The following is a 24,185-nucleotide window of genomic DNA, read 5'->3' as shown; positions in this document are numbered from 1 at the left end:
TGTAAAAGTCCCTCGTTCTTCATTTGAAATTCCATTATCTCTGCAACATATAGATAGTAGACAAAATCCTAAATGACATCAAAGTACTGAAAAGAAAAATGCTGACTCCTTCAGTACTTTATATGGAGTGGGCTACTCTGGGGATAATTAAACTTGGGGGAAGCAAATTTTCTGAAATACAAATTGTAACACCTGTGACAGGTTCAGCTTTTGTTGGCAACTCACAGCACAGCAAATGGCAACTCCCACTTAATCAGATGCCTAGAGATGCAATGTCCAACACTAACTTAGCAACCACAAATTCATCATTGCCATCAGGTGTTATGAATAACTTTGTTAAAACATATAACCCTGAATAACGATTCTGAATCCTAATTTGGCTTTGAACATTCCATGTGAGGTTTTTCAACATAAACCCAGAGACCAGGATTTAAATAGATTATTTCAGATTTAACTTTCAAAGCTCTTTTCACTTAAATGAATAAATTTGGGAATAAGATTTACAAAATATAAAAGTGCGTTTTATTTTTTAATTTTGTATTTGAGACAAGATCTCACTCTGTCACCCAGGCTGGAGTGTAGTAGTATGATCAGGGCTCACTGCAGCCTTTACCTCCCAGGCTCAAGTGATACTCCTTCCTCAGCCTCCTCAGTAGCTGGGACTGCAGGCGCACACACCACTACACCCAGCTATATATATTTTTTAAATGTTTTGTAGCAACAGGATCCCATTATGTTGCCCATGCTGGCCTTGAGCTCCTGGGCTTGAGCTAGTCTCTCTCCATGGCCTCCCAAAGGGTTGAGATTACAGGCCTTAGCCACAGTGCCTAACTTGCATTTTATTTTAGTGATGTAATAATAAACGGTGCTACTATTAGAACTCTTTAGTCTTAGGTTCTGTTTATGGGTAGTGCTGCTAGGCTAATTCAGCAAAGGGGAAATAAAGGAATACTATAAAATCCAATATACAATTTTCTTCTCAAAGATCATAAAAGTCTAACTATTCATAATATGAGTTGACCTTGTCCTACTATCATCAGTTTGAACTATTTCTTCCCTTCTCAGTTTAGAAAAAGGTTCAAGTTTCCACTTCAAGCAGGCTGAAATGAAAATTATCCAGACATAAGAAGCAATTTCCAACTTGCCTGCCTCTGTATTCAGGGAAGATAACATATCTTCTTGAACTCTCAGTAACTCTGATATTCAGATGTTATTGGAATTTTACATGTGCCAACTTTTTTTAAAAAAAAGTTTCCCTTTTTTTTTTTTAAAGAGAAAGCTTGCATAAACATACTCATAACTTGAATTAAGAAAATTTTGCAGAATTATAATGAAACTTAAAGGATAATAAGTATGTTTTAATAATCAGTCATCTATTTTTTTTTTCATTAATTCCACAAAATGTATGGAGCACTTAGCGTGTTCAGGTAACTTTCTAGTACAGGGGAAACAATGGTGAAGAAAAGATTACTGAGAACAACCACAAATACTGAGATGTGATTTGTGTAGGGAGATTTCCATGACTGAAGCTATAGAAATCTTGGTATAATAACCACTTGGCAAGATGAAATCATATTTGGTATCTCATTGAATAAAAATATTTTAAGTTCTTTTCAAACCTCTAAGTCAGTGAATATGAAAGTCCTCAGAGATATAAATCTGAAATGGAAATCTAAGTTTACGTTTATGTGTATAAAAGTCAATCTTCAGCAGATTTGACATTATGACATAAAATAGAAGAATGTTTTAATATTAACTTTAAAAGAATTGTGGTTTCTCTATACTAGGTATTTCAGAAATAATAGAGTTATTGTAAGGAATCAAATAAAGATAATCACCAGACTATTCTTAAGAGACATAACAAATAATATAGACTGATTAAAAGTTAAAACTCTATTAAACAAGAATATATTACATCTGCCTATGGAGAGAGGCATCACAGCATAGTGGTTTAAAATGCAGTAACAAGAGCCTGCCTTGGTTCAAACCCAAGGTCCAACATTCACTAGCTATATGAGCTTTAGAAAGCTGCTTAACTCTTTGTGCCTATCTTCACATATGTAACAATGGGGATAATAAAATAACTACTATATATATTTTTCTGAGAATTGAATGATTCAATATACAGTGTTAAAAGAGTGAAGAGTGCCTAACATATCATAAATATTCGGTGGGCCTTCTCTGTGGTAATCTTTTTAATAATCTCAGGCTATAGGTTGGAAAACTGAGTAACTGAGAAGGAAATGCATCATTATCAATAATAATGAAAGAGCACAGCACATGAAAACAGTAATATTTGTCTCCTTTTTAACACTGTGCGAGTTGTCTTATATTTTATCTCATTCAATCCACACAACAACATTAGAGGTAGATATTATCATCATCAGCTAAGAAATCAGAACATTGGAACTCAGAGGCTTTAGCCTACATCCAAACCCCATGCCTCTGGCTACCCAAATCCAATATCCAAGATATCCAAGCCACATAGATAACTGAGTCCTATTAGCCACATAGATAACCGAGTCCTATTAAAAACTGAACTCATTATCCTCCCCTACATTGGATCCTTTTGGTGGCCCTTCTCCAGTGAAGACCTTTTCATCCACCCCTAGCAAAGAGTTATCTTGATGCCTTGATTGCCCTTTCCACCACATTCAATTAATAATACATGAACTAAATATACTCCAAGATTCCCACTGTTCAGAATCTTACATGGATGATGACAGCTGCCCTTGTTTCTGCTTTGTTCCTTTCACATCTAGTCTCTCCCACAAAGCCAGAATATTTTTGATTAAATATACACATAAACCCCTGCTATGTTCAGAATATAGTCCAAACTCCTTAATATAGCCTAAAAATTGCCCTCATAGTCTTGTCCCTCTGTATTTCTCAAATCCCATTTGTTAACTTGTTGCTCCCTGCATGAATTTAGCCACTTTCAGCTTTCTGAAGATGTCTAATGGATATTTTGTCTCATTTCTGGTTCTCTGCACATGCAATTCTCTACATACCCTTTTCTCCTTTGGCTACCTCAATTCAATTCAATTCAATTTCCAGGACTCAATTTTGATGCATTTCCTCCAGGAATCATTTCCCATCCACTTCAACCTCCTTCCTAATTCTAAGTTAAATATCTCTTTTATATTGTCACACAATGTTCTATATAATAGCATTTATCCCACTGTGTCATAGGTGCCTGTTTATTAGTTTGACTGTTCACACAGTCTGTAAACTCCGTGAGAGTAATGACTGCCAATCTTGTTTACCACTATTTAACCAACATCTTTGTGCCCAGTCTAGTACACAACAGGTGCTTTCTCTTTCTCTCTCTCTCTCTCTCTCCCTCCATATATATATATGTATATCAGGATCCCCCAAAATATCATATTTAAATATTAAGATGGGACATAATTCATTATTTCACTATATATTTGTCAGGCATATAACTTGAATGGATATATGTGATTGCATATAATGTCATCAAAAATTGTGAACTATTGCATACAAGGCCATTTTTGTTTTATTTCATTTGCTAACAAGTGATGTGGTTCATAACATGTCATGTGTAAAATCCAACAGGACTAATAAAGACAAAGGGAAAAGTAAAGAGTGAATTAAGGAAGTAAAGCTCTATTATCTTTTAAGATTTATGGAAATAAGATTTATGGAAATAATTATGGAATAATTGCTTCCTATTAATGAGTCTTTCAGCATGCTAGGATAGAGATTAACCACATAAATGGTTTACTCCTTGAGACATAAAGGGATGATTCTTAAGGCTTAAAAACCAGGCGGATTCAAGGTTACATATGTGTTTAGTTGCGTGCACAAGATCCACCAGAGAATGACTTTTAAAATAGCAGTATTTAGGCTGGGCGCAGTGGCTCATGCCTGTGGGTCCTGCACTTGGGAGGCTTGAGGTGGGCGGATCACAGTGTCAGAGATTTAAGACCATCCCGGTGCCACCACGGTGAAACCCTGCCCCTACTAAAAATACAAAACATACACATGGAAGGGAAAAGCTCAGGGAAACAGCTACCAGAGGCTGAGGTAGGAGAATGGCGTTGAACCCAGGAGGTGAGCTGCTGAGTGAGTCGAGAGAGATCAGCCTCACTGCACCTTGTGCCTGGTGACAGAGTGAGACTCCTTTCTCAAAAAGTTGTGTTTGATTCTTTCTGTCAAAAAGTAGGTAGGACAGAGCTGTAGCCACTTTCTTTTCTGAATATCTTGGTCCCTACCTCCAAAAGATTTAGCTCCATTTTCAGGTTCGTGGCTAGATGGCAGCAGCAATCATCATATTCAGACATGACATTGTACAGAGGAAAGATACAGAATTTCTTCCTGAGAACCTCCTTTAAAGAATCAGGAAAACTTCCCCTCAAATTCTGCAGCAAATTTCCCACATTTGTCATTTGTCAAAATTGCATCATGTGCTCTAGCAAGAATCTGTTACTGCATCTTAAGGGAGCATTGTTTGAACTTTACCCAAGGAAAGACAGTCCTCTCAAGTATATGGTTGTTTAGAAGAGGGTGAGAATTTGGAAAAAAAAAAAAAAATCAGAATTCAGCCAATAAAAAAGGGAGGCAACTAGGTATAGGAAGACCACCACCAGTAGTGCTTTCTCCAGTAAGACAGGGTACAGCAGCCTGGGACTCATTGACACTGGGAAGTAGGATGTCCTATACTTGTAAGACTAGTCTGGAAATGCTAGGTAAATTCAAGCATTGATTTTTCTGACTATGTGACAAGAAGGCTGAAGCAAGAGTTTGAAATATTGTTGCTTTCTATCAAGAATAATTGTACCTCAAAAAATTTGTAGTGGGCATTTGTCATTTTTTGGCTTTCCAGCATTTAAACACCAGTTTTATAGGGGGGCAATCACTCACTATGGAATCTGGGAGGAAGGCACAATCTCTGCCTTCCTCTATTGAAATGGAAGGGACAAAATACTAAATATTCCTTCTCCACTTTCCCTGGTAGCTAAAGCCTGGGCATGTGCTCTGGCCTCAGACAAGGGGATGCTTTGTCCTAGCACTATGAATCCTAAAAGAGTAGTACCTGTCATGGTGACACTAAGGGTCCTGTGGTAGCCACTGTAATGGGGAAAGCTGAACCTGACACTCCTGTGGCATAACCTTGGCTACATCTCTTGATTTTTTATCTCTTTTAGTTCTTATTCTATTTTGTAAGCCTGGTTCTTCAGCTTTCCCAATGATTCAATGGGCTACCTATATCCTTCAAAAAATTTCCATTCTGCCTAATTTAACCAGAATTTGTTTCTGTTGCTTGCATAATACAACCCTAATGGGTTAAACAAAATGAAGGAAGACACTTCTACACTATCTTAGTGAACCCTAGTAAGAAAATAAACTATTGCCTACAACTTACACAAAATAAAAGCTAAAGAACATTAAAGTCTATTTAGTAAATCAGTTAGGCTTTTGTTGTTATGAACAGTAGGTATGGCATGAAAGACATGTATACTTAATTTTTTATGTTTTAAAAGCAGACAAGAATGTTGGAGAGAAAGATTAAAACTGAAATACAGTGGAGAAGGTTCTATAGATGGGGGGGCAGACAGAGTGACAACAACAAAAACATTTTAAAAAGCAACACTTTTGTCTTAAACAAAGCTTCCAAAGCAGTGACTTCTGCACTGAGAACTGTAAGTTCTGAACTTATATATTTGTAAGTATGTGCATTATTAGAGTAAGATGATCTTAAAGAGATCCATGAACAACAGCAAAAGTAGATTGAAAGTATCAGATCACAGCAAAGTCACACAAGAGTTGGATGAAACCCATTTGAAGCCTGGCCCATGCACTTCAGAGGATGTTTTTACATTCCCTAACCTTGACAAACAGGAGCAAGGAGACTACAACAGTGACAGGTGACCAACTCAAACAAAGAAAGCTAGACTATAGACCAAGGTATCTATTTGGATTCATACCTAGAAATTGATGGAAATTTTAAGATTAAATAAAAATGAGTAACAAAGCACTAAGAAAGCCTTATGCAAAGATTAAAAAATAATATTTATATTTTAATTAGATAAGAGTCAAAGATGAAAAGGTATAAATAATTATTGAAACTTTTCTTTATTATTAAATTATATTAGGTTTCCAAGACATAAGTCCAGTATAATAAGAACCATTACTAAACTTTTTGAGGTACAGCCGTTCAAGCCACCCGACATGAAAAGAAAAAAAGAGATGACAGATCTAGGAAAGAAAGCTATTGGAGAGATAGAAGAAGAATAACTGAAAGTCAGTTTTCATGCTTTGCATGCCATTCTGATTCTGAATTTTTAAATATGTTTACCCTAAATTTACCTTTAGAAGTGGCTTGCTTAGATATGAGAGTATTTAGAACACAAAAGTCATTTTACATGTTTTGCAAATCCATTACTCCACCCAATTAATGTAAATTTTGTAAGAATAAGTGTATTCTTATAAGTGGCTGCTAAATATAGTAGAACATCAGAACGTTTTAAATCAGAACAATGTGCCAGCTCATGAAAGGGTTTCTTGTTTGTTTGCTTTAAATGACAGATAATGACATCTTCTCACACCACTTTTGTTTTCAAATATCTCCTATGTTGTAATTATAGATCATACCGTCAATTCCTCAACCTGCAGGCACATGACCAGAGTTACAATATTTCCGTTGTAGGATTTCTATGCCATTCCAGAACAAAGTGACAAGGTCCTACACCTGTCAGTGAAATAATGTGTCACAGTCTATAGAGGAGTTCTGGGGTACTAAAATATTTCTACATCTCACTTTTGCTGCTGGCATGAAATATTACTGAGACATAAAGTGAATCTATTGGTAAAAATGAAGTTTGTGAATTGCTTTTTCTGAATATCCTGATAAAGGGCTTTGATCATCACTCACTCCCAAAATAGATAAATTACATCCTGGTTGGTAAAAATGGACTGCTTCTTGTAAATCAAGTTGCCCACTGATTGTAGACATATACACAGAGTTCCCCTCTCCCACCTCTGTGCTCTCTCAGCCCTGGTGCTGGTGGCAATTTGGGAAGAAATGTAATTTAGTTGAGAAAGAAGGTATATATAAACTAGGTATAGGTATTAATCCAGGCTGATCCCTACTAGTCATGTGATCTGTTAAAGTATCTATTTTCTCTAAACCTTAATTTCTTCAACTGAAAAATGTACATAATGTAGTGCTTACCTGATAAGGGTATGCACAGAAAATGATATAAAACAAATAAACGACTTAGAAAAACACCAACCACATAAAGAATCCAAAAAACTTCAGTTATTTTACTAGCAAGATAAATGGGGAAAAAGGGCTAGTGTCAAAAGTCTTCTTCAATCTTCCCTCCAAGAGAAGCCAAAATGTTCTAGAGACACCAGAAGAAAATTATATGGACTTGGCCAAGAGCGGTGGCTCACTCCTGTAATCCCAGCATTTTGGAAGGCTGAAGCACGTGAATCACCTGAAGTCAGGAGTTCAAGACCAGCCTGGCCAATGTGGTAAAAACTCATCTCTACTAAAAATACAAAAATTAGCCAGGTGAGGTGGCAGCCACCTGTAAACCCAGGTACTCAGGAAGCTGAGGCAGGAGAATGGCTTGAATCCAGGAGGCAGAAGTTGCAGTGAGTCGAGATCGTACCATTGCACTCCAGCCTGGGCTACGAGAGAGAAACTCCAAAAAAAAAAAAAAAGAAGGAGAAAAAGAAAAGAGCAGAGCAGAGAAAAGAAAAGAGAAAAGAAGAGAAGAGAAGAGAAGAGAAGAGGAGAGAAGAGAGAACAGCAAAGAAAAGCAAAGCAAAGCAAAGCAAAGAACATTATATGTACTAATTGAAGGAGGAAATTGCCTGGGTGGGGGGATGCAGTGGAGCAGTAGAAAAGGAAAAGAAAAATTAAGAACAAAGCTTCCTTTAGGCTTGAGAAAAGCTGCTTACAAGACTTCCTTCCAAATACAGGAAAGTAATGGGTTTTGGACAGTTCTCCAAGTTGTGGGGCCTAGCAGCCTGTCTTTCACAGAGCTCTACTGAGATGACAAGACCCCTGATGGGCAGTTCATGGAATGGGTACACTAATTCGACTCAGCACAAAAGAGACTTACCCAAGTTGGCACTCATGCAATAAAGACACTAATCTTACTGTTCTTATTATTAATGGTGGGTTATTTGTCTAGCAGATTCTTCCTGTCTTCTCTTCCCTGAGTATCCAGATTAGATTTCATAGATCATCTTAATCAATCCTGGGAAACAGCCTCATCTGTTTTGTTTTACTGTCCTTCAATTACAGTAGCTTGGCAAAAATCCCAGTCATGGAGGAATCCAAATATTTGTCTTCTCTAAACCTGTACTCATACACTGAATATCGCAGAAGAAAATCATGCAATTGAAAAGCTGAGCTTATTCATAATCACCAAATTCAAATAGAAACTCAAAACTGTTAGAAAGTACCTTTCTACTCTTTGAATTCTCTATCTTCAACTTTCTCCACTTCCCACTCTTACCTCATTTTCATTCAGCTAGTGACCTTCTCTCAAAAAACACTAAAAAACTATAAGTCATCAGAAAGGATTTCTGATTTCCCCATTGCCAGCTTTCCAAATTTACTGGAGATAAATCTCCTATTAAAGACAAGTGCCTTCACCTTCTCAAAGAGCAAGGTCCTGGAGTTATTTCTCACTTCTCCAACATTATCAGAGTCATCTCCTGAATCTTTATCTGCCAGCTTAAAACCAGTACAACTCCCTCTCATCTTTAAAAATAAAACAAAAATCTTCCTTAGCCTTTATCCCCCTCTAACAACTGACCCTCTTTTTCTTATCTCCTTCCTTGAAAAAATTCGTTTAATTTTATTCTACATACTCTGTTTCCATTTCCACATTCCCATTCACTCTTTAACCTACTCCACTGAAATCGATGAATTTACAGGGTACCAAAAGGAACAGTTTACAGTTGTTATCCTTCTCCACCTTGCTACTGCATTTAACATTGTTGGTCACCCACTTTCTTGTTCTTGAAACAAACTCTTCTCTAAGCATCTGTGATACGATGCCTTGGTACTCTGCCTGCCTCTCTAGCTGTTCCATCTCAGTCATCTCTACGAGCTCCTCCTCTTCTCTGAACCCCCAGTTGTTACAGTTGTTCAAGGCATGTTTCCAGGTCCTCATCCCAGAAACCTCAGAATCATTCTTGATTACATTCTCTTCCTCACTTCGCATACCATGCTCTTCATCCAATTTATCCCTAGGTCCATTGTATTCTACCATTAAAAAACATTTGAGATCCATCTATGTCTCCATTTCTATGAACCATTTAAGCCTTGATAATCTCTCACCTGAATATAAAAATATCCTCCTTACTTTTTTTTTTCCGAATCCCTTTCTTGGTTTTCTGACTGCCCCAATCCCAGTGTGTTATTACAATTAGCCAGAGAACTGTTCTGTATGTAAATAGAGCCATGTCATATCCAGTTTAAAACTGTTTAATACAGCACTTGGAATAATATTAAATCTTCTTAGCACAGACTATTGGGCAATGCATGGTCACCTGCTGCTCACCTCTCCTACCTGTTGTTCTTACTAACTCTACGCATCCACCAGTTTCTTTCTTTTCCTTAAACGTGCTCAGTTCTTGTTTTAGCCCTTCCCTCTTCTTGGAATCTCCCTGACTCCCATCTTTCTTCCTTCAGACCTCAGCATACCTACCGTCTTCTCAAGGATTCCCTAAACAACCGATCTAGAGTTGTTCCAACCACCCACTTGCTATGCTTTCTCACAGCATCCTATTTTTCCTTCCTAGAATTTTTTCACATTGAGCAAAAAATAGATTCATTTGTTTTTTCCTATCTATGGTGTATTCCCTTTATCCTGTTACATGATTCATGAGAACAGGGGCCATATCTACTGTGTACAGCATGCCCTGAATACTTAGTACTTATCATGATGTCTGACATAGACTAGATGCATAATAAATACATGTGGAATAAATGAATGACTGGACATGTCTAATGGGTGGGGAATGTGAACTGTATATATAAAACTAAGCAAAGCTGGTACAGGAAGAGAAATTATAATTTTGTTTTTTAGCACAAAACATTAAGAAATGATTTTTTTTTTTTTTTTTTTTGAGACGGAGTCTCGCTGTGCTCCCAGGCTGGAGTGCAGTGGCGTGATCTCGGCTCACTGCAAGCTCCGCCCCCCGGGTTCAGGCCATTCTCCCGCCTCAGCCTCCCAAGTAGCTGAGACTACAGGCGCCCGCCACCTCGCCCGGCTAGTTTTTTGTATTTTTAGTAGAGACGGGGTTTCACCATGTTAGCCAGGATAGTCTCGATCTCCTGACCTCGTGATCCACCCGCCTCGGCCTCCCAAAGTGCTGGGATTACAGGCTTGAGCCACCGCGCCCGGCCGCATGTGTTATTTTTCTTAAATGGAAAAGAAACTGATCTGTAAAATAATCATAAGGAGAGACCTTGAGCAGAAGAGAGAAGGTGAATACAGGAGACTGATTGCAAAAGGAAATCAGATTCAGTATAACAAGTGAATATTGTTATACTATGGTAGTATAACAATAACTACCATTTCTTTCTGTGCCGTGTTAACACGAAGTTCTCTCTTCCATAAACAAAAATACAGAGGTAGACAAAAGGGAAATTTTGGATGCATACAAACCTTTTGTAAACCAGGTTCAAAATATGTAACTTAAGTCTTTGTAACACTCCTAGGCCAATAATTTATAAGGTGTTTTTTCATAACAATAATTCTGACATATTAAATATAAGAGAAAAAGAATTTGCAGTAAATATGTTATAGTTCATTATTTTTATTTTATAACTAAATAAAGTTACTAAAAAGAGAGTAAGACCTCAATTTTAATGCATAAGACACATGGATAAATGTTATAAAAGAGTGAATGAAAGGAAATGCAAGCAGAGAATGTATTAAAACATTTCATAGCCTCATTTATGATAAAATGTATACACTGAAATAACAATGAAAAAAGTTTTTTACTTACTAAATTAGTAAGAAATTTATTCTGAAAAGTTATAAGAATCCTGTTTACTTAGTATAGTATAAACAGAGAACTTTCAAACTTCTAGCATTATACACTGGTTTAATATTTCGGAGAAAAAATTGATACTCTGCTCCTAAAATATATATATGAAGAGATAGTTGAAAATATAATGGAAAAAATAAACAATGTAGAGATTATTAGAGTGTTATTTAACAAAAATTTGACAGCAATGTAACTGCTCACAAACATGGATAAAACAAAATATATTACGGTACATCTATGTCATATTACTAGTATTAAACTAAGCTATGTAACAGAATCATGTCAAGCAATTATGAAAATATTAGTAAATGAGAAGTATCTTTAAGTTAGGAGCAATTTTTGTAATGTTTCCAAATATATAGTTCTAGGCTATTACATGCACTTTCCAAAAAGAGAACATAAAATAAAAAGAAAAATAAATTTTAAAAGAAAAAGAAAGAAAACTGCTGATGCAGGAGCTAAGTAGGTTACAGAAAAATGCCTGTAAGGCAAGTTTATTATAGTACAGAACTAGCGATCTAACCAAATGGTAATGTCTACGAAGAGTCAGAGACAGTTTTTAGTAGATGTGTCCATATTTACAGATTGGCGTGCATTTACGCATATAGTAACATACAAATACATCCATATGTCAACTAAATGTGTCTAATAATTTCACAGATACATTTAAATAACCAAAAATGTCATTTCATAGAATCAACCCAATTAGCCAATATGTAATACATCTTGAGCCTTTAACTAACAGATAAAAGATAACCAATACATATAAACATATGAGACCTCCTGTTGAGCTGGACAAATGCCTGCAGGATTATTAAAAAGAGATATATGTCTCTAAAAATAAGGGCTTTTTAGTTATATAGCCACATTAGTCGGTTAACAACCTATAAATCAGAAGAAAAATAATAAAGATTCAATCAGTGGCTGTATTTTTAAAAAACTGATGAATAAAAGTTATTTCTCTCTGATCCAGAAATATGAATACAGAATGCTATTTACTTTTTTAAAGTACTTGTTTGTATTAAAGATGGAATTCTTAATTCTAAAATCCATCAAATCTTTTCTGAAACTTAAATATTTCTTTCTCTATAACATGCTCATTAATTTTTCTTTATAGTTATGTCTTTAATAAATTAAATGCCAATTAAGTCAAATCAAATAATTAAAAATTAGTAATGATAACATTATTATCATATGACATTGAGTGAACACATCAAATTATTTTCAAGTTGTTAACCATTTTACCCATAGCATATCTAAAACTGCATAGCATTTTAAGCAAAACTAGGAGACACTGGAGCAAAAGCTGTCTATGGTCATTCATTTTAGATTAAGTATGATTCAGCTGCCATCTGGATAAAAACACAATATTATCTCTTCAGAAAGAAAATTAACTTTGACACAATGTCTCTGCTCCTCTATTATTTTCTGACTTTTTACTTATCTGAAAACCTACATGTAAGGGAGAAAACACTCTCTCGCAAATGTAAGCCTGCAGTTTTCAACTAAAAATCCTGCATACACGTGTTACCATATAACACTTCATTGGAACACAAGTTATTGAGTATGTTGTTGCTACTAATAATCCCTATGGCTTTGTGTCTGTCATTACCTTCAGGCTATCAGAATTTTATGAGCACAAACCAATAATAATGATATTTCCCTTTTGCTTTTTATCCACACCTCATTGCCTTACATTGATTTGCATAAGCAATTTCCACCCTGATAATTGGAGCCAAACATCTTGTTGTAGGTTACCTTATGGAAAAGAGCAGTTAAATACTAATCAAGAGAAATCTTTCTTTATTCAACCATATTTTAGATGATGCTGAATTACCCTCACTGCTTGAGCAGGAAGGTGACTCACTTTCTGACAGGGATTTCAGACTTTTGGGTTTGTATCAAGCTTAATAATGATCTCACTTTATAATTTCAATACCCTGGTGTTGACTCATAACAACGTGAAGAATGGTACGACTAGGCTCAAATCATTAAAACAATATTGTTTTGTTTGAAAGAAAAAGCCATAGCACAGGTACTAATTATTTTTTTAACAGCTACCGAGCCAGTCAATGTTATCTGAGGATTTTATAATTACAGCTTTAATTTTTATTGCCAGAAAAATCTGAAAAAAATGTAATTAGGGAGATTAAAACATAAAAATGAAATAAGAAAAATCCAAGTCATGTAAAGATATATATCTAAAAGAATCATTACTTGAATTACTTACTTTAAAAGTAAGACTTATTCTACTTATGTAGAATCAGGATTTGAACTATTGGACTTAAATTATAAAAACAAAGTTAAAGAAGTAGATTCTAATTTATTGATCAAATGAATATTTTAACTATAAGCATTGTTGTATATGGATGAATAGTAATGTATATGCATGTAAACACTAAGAACCCTGTAAGTGAGAGATGCAATAATTAACAAAAGATGCTGTTAGGTGAGTAATTTTTATTAGAGAAGGAATTTAGATAAAACATTTATTTATAGGAGAAGGGAATATTTCAGAGAGATATGTGAAATCACCAAGAACTTCTATAGAGACAGACAAAAATATTAGGGCAAGATTGCAGTATATTTATATTCCAGGTACCACACAGAAAGGGAAATTCAACAACACTGGGTCCTAAAGTCTGTCCAAGAGGAAGAGAGGATAGGAGTGGGGTTACACTGCACATATTCCACCCCAAAGTTACACTAGTAAGGACTCTACTTATGCTTGCAACATTTTAATGAGAAAACCAGATTCCAATAGTATAAATATTAAATAGGCATGAAACCCATGAGTGATCTTGCTAGCTTGTCCTTAGAAATGACCCAGGAAGGAATTTGGAGATGTGTATACCACAAACAAAAATGAGGTGCTAAAGATAAGAATGATATAAATCTAAAAATTGTAACTGGAGCTTCTGTGCAAGAGACAGTTTCTAGTTATTGCCGACCTGCCTATTGCATTTCTCACTGACTCTGCTTAAGTTGCAACAGGTCATGTATTATGCAGATGCTTTCTTAGTCATCATTACTCTCTGGAATTATCGCTAGGAGAAAGTCTTGGGTTGGGAGAACACATAATCTTGTTTTCCAGATGTCCTATGTAGAGGTGGTCTTAAATCAAAAGCAATTTTGGTGAACTGCTGCTGTACTTTAACTTATCCCAGGAGGATTGGCCCACCTGGGGAGGTAAGAATGAGGATCCTACAGTTGTGATTATGCAAACCAAAGGCTAAATTCGTAAGTTAATAAAAAACCAAAACAATTATTCACAGTAGTAAACTTCCCTGTCTTTTTTCCAGATCCTTATTTTATGAGTAATCACTTTAGAAATTTACAAATTTTATATATTACTGGTACTGATTCACCATGATATAATCAAATCTACTCATTCAAAGAGAAAACTGGATATTACAGACCACAAACAACTGGACTGAAGTTATGAAGTTAGTAAAATGTGGTAATTGTTGATTTGATTTCCTTATATCTCTCACATCATATGTCCTGGTTAAATTATTGAAATCAGTTGAGAACATTCTCTGCTCTAGCTAGGGAAGTATAATATGGTCTTAATACAATATTAAGGAAGAGATGAATAAAGGAGTTAATACTTTTTAAATATCCATATGGTAATAAAACAACCTGTAAAAACAATGCAAATAATATTTAATCAATAGAACAAAGACATTTATGGATTAAGTGTGTCAGACTGTTGGCCATTCACCACCACTTCCCCTACCATCTACCCTCTTGTGCACTGCATGGGTTAGAAGCTTGAATGCTACATTTCCAGGAATCCTTTGCTAGTTAGGCTCAACTTTATGTTCTGCAAAATGAAAAGCACACATAAAAAAATATGGATGGCAGTAAAGAAGGAGGAGTTGTCATTGCTCAGATAGCAGAGAGCAGGCATGTGGGCTTTGGCAGAAGGCAGGGGTAAAGTATTACCAGTGGCTTTCAGGTGTATTCCAGGCAGCTGAGAATATGTGCATTACTTCCCTATGAAACTCAAATGTCTTTACTTCTGGAAGGGTGGCAGTAGCTTTCCTGACCTTTACTTCCATAACCCTGCCAACAGTTTCAGAAAATGACTATATCCAATGTTAATTCCCTTTCTGCTTGAAATATTACTAAAGGTTTTAGTATGTTACAGAATTACATACCAGAAGTGATTGTAGACCCTTAGAGATGGTTATCTACAGTTGTCTGTCTGCCTTGATTAGATTTAAAGAAGGTAATGTCATTAATAATGAGAAATAGGATCATGATAATTAACCATTTTCAGGCCAAAACAGTTGCTTAAATGATTATCGATAGTTTCCTAAACTGAAGAATAAGATTTGGGAAAACAAATGACTGTTTCAATAGAACATTATGGATGAATAGAGAATTACAAAGTCTTTGAGAGGCTTGGCTATTTCTGACTGGACTGGAGAGATTACAAAAACAAAACAACCTTAGTACTTTAAATTCTCAGCTGAAGGTTTGGCAGGGAACCAGAGATCTATGATTATGTGAAAAGAATCATGTATCTCTTTTAGGCTTAGAATCAATGTATCCAAAGAGTAAACTATGATTTAAAATTCTGAATGGCAAAATTACAACTCAAGTAAATTTTGTCTTTTATGTGAGAGTTAGGGTATGGACTAGGAAAGTGTAGGATGCAGAATCGGAATGCAGGCCTCAAAGGTCTAAATTTCACTGAGCCTCCGTGGTAGCTTTTCTTGTCTCTGAAAAAGCAAATTCCCCTTGTTTGAGTTCCCTGTAATGTCGTTCATCAAGGAGGCTGCTGACTCCTCTCAAAACCAATTCCAACATATCTAAATGCAAAACCAATAGGTAGAATTGGTTTCAGCAGATTTCAAGAGTTCAAGTAGAAATTTCAGCATTAGAAGATGGAATTTACACTGAAAATCACCAAGAAATTTCAAGAGTTCTTAGCATATAACATCTAAAACCACTGCAGCTTAATCATAAATTTGTAAAGTATCCAGAGCCAATTATGAAAGTGAACAAGTAAATAAAAGCCAAAGAAATATAAGTCGTTTCTTGATACTAGAAAAATAAAACTCACCAGCAAAAACTCCCTGTTACAAAAATGCTGCTCTGGTTTGACTACATTTATAGTTCTCTATATATTGATAGTTATATAATACAGTCTTAATATTCAAATGATTAAAGATTCAAAAAAAATGGAGTCACTCTTGCATATCTAGTTTACAAATGTGTCCATCAAATTAAAACAGCTGTCCCAAATTAAATATATCAAACCCAAATTGTCTAACTAGTAAACTGCATTAAAGTAATCCTAGATTTAGAGAATATAAAAGATAAAAGGAATCTTACAGTATTTAGTCCAACTCTTACATTTCATAACGATAATGTCAGAGGTCAAAAGAGGTCTAGTGACTTGCAGAAAACCACTATTAACTGGAGGTATAAATGAGAAATATTTCTCCTTATTTATTCTATTGCCTAATGTTTCTCAAAATATGCCTGCTATCATTTTGAAAACGGATTACACAGAACAGTGGACATGTAGAATTTGCAAAAATGTAAACATTTTTGCATTTAAAAATATATATTATTTATTAGTGACACATAATATAACCACAGAAATGTTTAAGCTCAATTCAGTCCAGTTCCACTTTCAATTCAAACATTAAAATGCAAGCCAATTTGTTGGTGCTGTTACCAACAAATCACCAACAAAAGCTGTGATTATTCAATAAGAAATTGTTCTCCTAAACATTCTCATAGCTGATCCAGTGGGTAATATGACTATTAGAAACAAAATTTTTCTCAGAAAATCTCTAGAGTCTCTTCCTGCTGAAAAATACATGTTTAAATTGAAATTTAAAACATATTCCTATATAAAATATTACAAAAAATTGAAAATGTAGTTGAAACTACACTGGTACTTTATAAGTCAAATATGAATATGTGAACTAACCCAGAAAACTACTACCTTTCTATATTACATATACATACACACACACATACATACAGGTATGTATTTTTAAAGTTTGCCTTGTTCCCAAAAGACCTTAAGGTGGGTCGTAAGGATACATAAATTGCAAGAGAACATAAATTTTAGGTAGATAATAAATCAAGAAGAAAGAGCATTAAGACATTTTTCCTATGTGGAACATGAAGATTAGGGTCTGAGTCCAGAAAAAAAGAAGAAAGGAAGAAAAGAGAGCAAGAGAGAAAAAGAGAAGAAAGGAGTAAAAAAAAGTGGGAGAATAAAAATATATATGAAAAACACACTATCCGCAATTTGGAATTGCAAATAGTAAACTTTCATTTGTCAACATGGAAATAACCATGGTTAATGTAAAAACAATTCATAGGTTTTCCAGCCCAGATAAGTGCTGACAGCCTAGATTAGCTCTTTCAACAACTTGTAAACCAAGACTCCCCAGGGCCTTCTGGATGGGAAGCATATTAATATCAACTCTGTGACCACTCAGCACCATGACATGAAGTGTCTGCTCAGGAGGTCATCTCCAAAATGTATCCCATACATCTTCATGCACAAGAGAAGATAATTTATCACCTAGATGTAGGGATCTACTGTAAACTAATCCAAACTGCTGATGATACACTAAATCAGTTTGAATGATGAGTATAAATAAAGCTGCAAGCGAAGTACTGAAGGATACAGATCTATCTGATCAATGAGATGTCACCAGGCAAATGAAATGCAGTGTTGACAAACATAGAGTACCTCAGTTGAAAATTAACCAAATCAAGTATCAGAGCATAAAGGCACACATTAATACAAGCTAGGAATGAAAGTTTAATATGATATGAGTCAGAGGCTATATTCTAACTGTTTCATATAAACCTGAGCAGAGTGGGTCAGTGGAAAAGAATGTATTAAAAATTGATATATTTTGCACACCACAGAAAGTATGACAGGACGAAGAAAAATGCTGCAAAATAATAATCCTTTCCAAATAATATAACTGTAGTTATTCAATCTGCTGAGCAAACCCATACACACAGATGAAGAAAAACAATAAGAATTTTATACAGAAAATGATTTCACATCAACTTGCTATGAAGAAATCAAATTCAATTTGTGTTGCCCTTATGAACAGTTAGAAATTTTCTGAAACTGTCATGCTACAACTTCAATGGGGAAAAACAAAGGAATGGGGATAAGGAAGGACATTCCTCCAGATAGTTGATATTCATGAAGGACACTCCTTAAGAAAAAAAGATTTTCCCAACTATGTGATCAGAATAGAGCCTTTAATATACAACAAATAGATTCAATGGATTCAGCTATTCTGAAGGTGTCCCTAATGGAAAGAGCTGATTAAAGTAAATTTCAAACCCTGCTGGAACAAATCTGTAAAAATATTTTCTGAGGGAAATAATTCTTCAAAAAAGTTGTTTTCATATATAGTTTTTGTTGTAAGTATATAGAGAGAGTTTGTCATAACATAGTTAACTCTTGCCTTGTATTTTATCTTTCAGTTTATTTGGGGGTACAGATAGAATTATACTACTAAAATATGACCTGGACCCAGATGTAGTTTATTTAAATTTCAAAATGAAAAGCTTACTAAGAACAGATAAGATTGATTGCTCTCTCTGTCTTAGCATAATTGTATTTCAGGTGAACATCAATTTACTTTAAAGGACACTTCTAAGTAGCAGAATGCATCATAAATAATTCATCAATCACAGCTACTAGGAACATGATTTACTCCAGCAGATTCAATGGAATAAAAGGTTTTTTTTATATATTGTGTCTGCTTTAAGAAGTTTCATAATCTTCCTTTTCTAAGAATTCATTCTTAGATTCCATACTTCATACTCTAAATGCATTATGATAAAAACTGTATCTTTTTCTTCCTTTTTTAAGAAAAACATATTTTCTAATTAAAATAAAAACAATTAAAAACCTTTGGAACAAATAACAATCTATGTATATCAACAGCAAAATAACAAAAACACATAAGGTACATATTTGAAAAATAGCCTTAAGATTTCTCAAATACATAATTCAAATAATACTAACAAAATTTGTTTCAGCTTATTTGAATTTTTAAATGGAAGAAAAAGAAGGTAGTCTTTCCAGAAGTCTTTTGTAGAACATTTAGGATCTGGCATATTTTAAAATTACTTCAATTTAAAAATGCAAATCAAACAGATTCTAAATTGTTCAACAGTTCAAGTTTTGTCAGTTGATATCGTGAGTATCCTATCTAGAACTTTCATTTGTCATATAGAAAGACATTGCTTACCTTACACATCTTAAAGTTTTCTATCAATTTCAGCAATTTTGTACCAGCCATTTCCCAAGCTGTGAAACATATTGACAAGGAAAAATGTAAAAGAAAATAAAAAGCATCTTACTTACTTGCAAACCCCTCTGGAAAACTGAATGGCCCATAAAATTAGCCAGCATTCTTATTAAAGCAGCACCCTATAGGAAAGAGTAATAAAAAGAAAAGAATTTCAACAAAGTATCATGATTGTAAAATTGTTTTAATCAAACCTAGCCTACTTCATTCATGCTATTCTATTTTCAAAAATAATTAAGAAACAGGAGTATCATGAAAACAACATCCAACTTAGTGATAACAATTTCATTTTTTTGTCTTGTGAATTTTGAAGTTTTATGTAAAACCTACAACTACAAAATGGAAGTCCTCTAGAAAGAATATCTCAGGGCAATGATAAGCTGTAATTCAGGAGTACTCAATATTTTATTGAACACTATATATGGCAAATTTAATAAAACACGGTTCTTGTACTTACAATCTCATAATTTGTTCAGGGAAGGATATCTGTGTTAATAAATAATCATATTAAAATATGACTTTGAAGTAAAATAGGTACTTAATGTACTCCTTAACCAAGAAAAGTTCAGTTGTGGAAGTAGAGAGTAGAGTACCAAGAAGTCAGACTGCCTAGGTTCAAAACTTAAGTCTGCTACTTACCATGTTTACTCAGTAAGATTATTTCAGCTCTCTGCTCCTTACTTTTCTCCCTCGTAAAGTGCAGTTAATAGTAGTTATATTTAATATGGCTGTTCTAAAGCTTAAATAACTCAATATATGTAAAGCAGTTTGCGCTAGGTCTTTAAAATAGTAAGCCATATAGGAGTGTTAGCTATCAGTATTATTTCAAATTGTCTAATCATTTTTATTTCCTATTTCCTTTTGAGGCTGTATTTAGCCATATATATCCATATACAAGTAAAACAATGAGATCAATATAAGTAACTGGAGAAATAGAAGAAAATACTAATTTACAAGAGTCTCTCTTATCTTGAGAACCATTATTATAATATGACAGAACAACACGAATGCAAAAAGGTAGGTATGTAATCAATATGAAACATTCCAAGGAATGACAATTAAGTATGGATTATAACAAATCTTCATGTAAAATATAAATAAGTCTTCAAGAAGACACTTGACCAAATTGAATTGGTATGGAGCAATGGATTGTAAGCAATGAATGTTTAAATACAAATTGTAGCCTGGCTTGGGGGTTACAAATTTCTTTATGACTACATATCCCATTTCATACTCAGTACAAATATACAACTGTAATAATTCATTTCTTGCAAGATGTCTCTTTTCACAAGAAAATTGTAAGAATCACAAATAGAATCATTCAGCCAGGGCGTGGACTGCTGTGCAGTCCAGCAACACAACAACGGATTTCCATCATTTGTTACTAGAATGATTTGCTAGAATTCTGGGACTTGAATGCAGTGCAATACTCAGACTCTATGAATCACCATTAAAAGATGTGTATTATAATTTCAACCACCACCAAAATTGCTCCCCAAGTCAGTATTTTATTCTCATCTCAACAAATGATAGGCTGAAATATAATAGTTTTATGACTTTTCTGATATTTTTTTCTTCTCACACCTTCCATTCATTGCTCTTTCTTTAGCTTCTTCCTCTTAATCTTCTGCATATTTGCATATGACCATAAAACAGAAGCATTTTTGATTCAATCTGAGGACTAGTTTAGAACTCCCTTTAGAACATATCAGCTGTGTTCCTTGAATTTCCTTGACAAGCTCTCCTCCTATACATTTCTCAATATAATTGACCCATCCTGAGGGTGAAAACTATCCATTTTTCAGCAAACCTGACCATTAACACCTGGGAATTGAGACTTAGTATCAAAGCAGTCAACTTAAACTTTCCTTCAGCACTGAACAGCCCTCTTCAGATGATTTAAGTGTTTCCCTCCAGGTAATGATGACTTGGTCTCTTGTCAAGTTATAAAAACTATTAATTTAGCATGGTCTAATGACACAAGAATCCTTTCTGATCATAAAGAATGTACCAGTTTTCCTGTCTGAATTAAGCTGGACAGAGTGGTAACAGGAAAGAAAATCTGAAAGTACAATCAGTATTCAAAAGTTATAGACTATCACTTAGTTCCTGATTATATTGTATAACTCAATTAAGTTTTAGAAAATATGACTGTTACCCATCTGAACATTTTAACAGTCTCTGGAGTGGCATGCACTCTTCTATGTTTAACTAGCCTTTTCTTTCCAAAGTTAAAATTTTAAAATCCTTATTTTATAGAACTTCATAGACAGATGGGCTCTCCAACTGTCAGGGTTTAGCCAACATATACTAAGCACATACTATGTATGGATTATAACAAAGATCACAACCCCTAACACAGGCGGAGCTCATTATAAACTTTTTAAAGAAAACTCAGAATTCCTTTTCATCCTTTCTTTAAAACATTTGTTTATCAAGCAAACTTTGTTTACAATATTGTAACTTATATTACTTTTTGATTCAAAACTCCAGCCCCAGTCAAACAAACTGGACATTTAGGAAGCCCAAGTAGCTTTATGAAAAGTAAATATACTATTTCTTCAAAATGTAATAATTTTTTAGACTTGTTCTAGAGAATTAATCACTGTTTGCTAAACTAATATTCAAGGATATATTAAGATATCTACTTGATTTTTCTAAAGTTTCATAAAGAATATTCCACAAAAGTAGGCTTATAAAACTCATTCATCATTTAGTAATTTTTATATTTGGAATATCTTTTTAATGTAAGTTCCCACCTAAATTTTCTTTTATTTTACATTGGAGCCATTTGCGTGCACATCAGTCTCTGAGGTACTTAACATCCCCAGAGAAAAAAACTGTGTCCTCATGACTTGCTATCACCCTCTTCCTACGTCTGGCTCAGAGGAAGTGCTCCCTTAATGTAAGACATGGAAAAGAGAGAAAGATAAAATTCTGCGCATGTAACAATTACTTTGTGTTCTTGCAGAGGAGCTATTCAGTCAGGATATACAGTTTATTACTTCATTGGTATACATCAGTGAGAAATCCTCACTTTTGGAGAGGGAGATATTCTCAACTATTTCTTTAGCACATGCTTATTGAATAAGGTGGTATGTTCAGCATCCTAAATGACACAAGTCTCTGTCTTTGAGGATTTCAAAATCTCATAACTGAGATGAGATGCAAAGCAAAATAAAATGAATGACAAGAGAAAGTATTCGACTGTGTTTCAGAAGAGGTAGAGGTTATATCTGGAGGGATGAAGGAAAACGAGGGTCTAAAGAAGTAGTATTTGTGTTGAACCTTGGAGGATGGAAAAGTGTTCCATGAGTTAAGATAAACAAAAAGCAGTTGCATGTTATGACAGGAATGAACTTTATGTGGTCAAATAGGTGTGAAAGTGGAAATCACAAGTAGGAAGATTTACATGGAAAGACAGTAAATAAAACCGGAAAATGGAAGACTAGATGGAAAATAAGATTGAAACAGTTTTTAGAAGAGTTTGAATACCAGGGATAAGGAATTTGGAAAACCGGTTTTTAAAAAAGTCAGGATTTAACTATGATACTCCAAGAAAGAAGTAAAGTAACCAGAAACAAATGATAGCAATGAGGATAAAAATTAGAAAGAGGTTTAAGAAATGGAGCAAAGATAAGTTTGTATTTTAAAGCTAGAGTGGATGATGACATTAGCAGATATACAGAATTTAGAAGAAAATGCTGGTGAGGTGAATATAATAACATCTGTTTGTAAATGTGCTGTTTGAGGAACAGGTATAGAACTCAAGGAACAGAGGGCAAGAGCAACCACAGGAATACAATTCAGAGGAAGGTTATGATTGAATATATATATTGGGAATTAGAGTGGATGAGTCTGCCAAGAGAAAAGTTCTAAGGCTTCAGTAAGAAAAATATAAAACAGAATCAAATAATTGTTTTCTATTTGTTTATTCTGTTTTATGATTTGCACTTCAGTGCTCGTAACAGGTGCTCAACAAATATCCATTGAAATCAATGAAGAAATGAAATTAAGAGAAAAAAATGACACATTGTGATAAAAAACAGAAGGCAAACTGGGTATAAGTGGTGTCATAGAAGAAGACATGTTTTAAGAATTAGTGCTTCAGAGTTCAAGGAAAATAATAGCTAGGAGAAGGCCATAGTAGGCCATATTTAAGAGAGGGCTATTTAAATAGACTTGTGGATATGAAAGCCAAGTGCAAACAGAAGGACGAAAAGAGAAAGCCAGAAGCAAATTCACATGAAAGGTTCATTTGTGATTTTCTTTGGTAGAAAATGGGAGAAATTTTTTCTGCAAAGCAAAAGATGACCCAGTGGAGATAGAAACTGAAGACACAGTCAACCAAGAAATCATTATTGAAGTAAGATTCTCGAAAAGCTAGATAAGAATTTAGGCTAATCTTGGAAAAGAATAACAACAATCTACTCTGAGGTAGGACTGAGGCAGAAAGGGGAAATAAAGATAAATAAGAGATTTTTAAGTGTAAAGCATAGAAGTTAAGAAAGTACATTGCACAGAATAGACTGTAATCTCCATCAAGTGGGGACTTGGTCTGTCACCATTATACGCTCATTGCCAAAAGCAGTTCCTGACACATGACAGGCTCTCAAAAAATACTGAACACATGATGGACCGTCACTTTCCAATAATGTAGGAGATGTGGTCTGAAGATAACATGAGTTGGAAAGAGTGGAACTAGGTTTGAAGTAACCCATTGAAAACGTAATAAGGAGTTTAAGATGTGGAAAGGTGTAGAAAAGTTGTAAGTTGTACTAGTCCATTCTCACACTGCTATAAAGAACCGCCCAAGAC

At 34.5% G+C, this 24,185-nt stretch overlaps 1 protein-coding gene across 4 annotated transcripts in view; it reads right to left on the bottom strand.

The window, feature by feature from the left end:
* Nucleotides 1-24,185, bottom strand: part of TRHDE (thyrotropin releasing hormone degrading enzyme) — a 417,014-nt gene that overhangs the window by 122,737 nt on the left and 270,092 nt on the right. For all 4 annotated transcript variants that reach the window (XM_009181217.3, XM_017946008.2, XM_017946009.3 and 1 more), the window contains exon 7: nt 19,424-19,489. In XM_009181217.3, coding sequence (XP_009179481.3) covers nt 19,424-19,489 — 66 coding nt within the window. The remainder of the gene's footprint in view (nt 1-19,423; nt 19,490-24,185) is intronic.

This window comes from Papio anubis, chromosome 9 (genome assembly GCF_008728515.1).
Source record: "Papio anubis isolate 15944 chromosome 9, Panubis1.0, whole genome shotgun sequence".
In the NCBI taxonomy this organism is placed as follows: domain Eukaryota; kingdom Metazoa; phylum Chordata; class Mammalia; order Primates; family Cercopithecidae; genus Papio; species Papio anubis.
The sequence above is the reverse complement of the archived record's forward strand: the minus strand, read 5'-3'. Positions and strand labels throughout refer to the sequence as shown.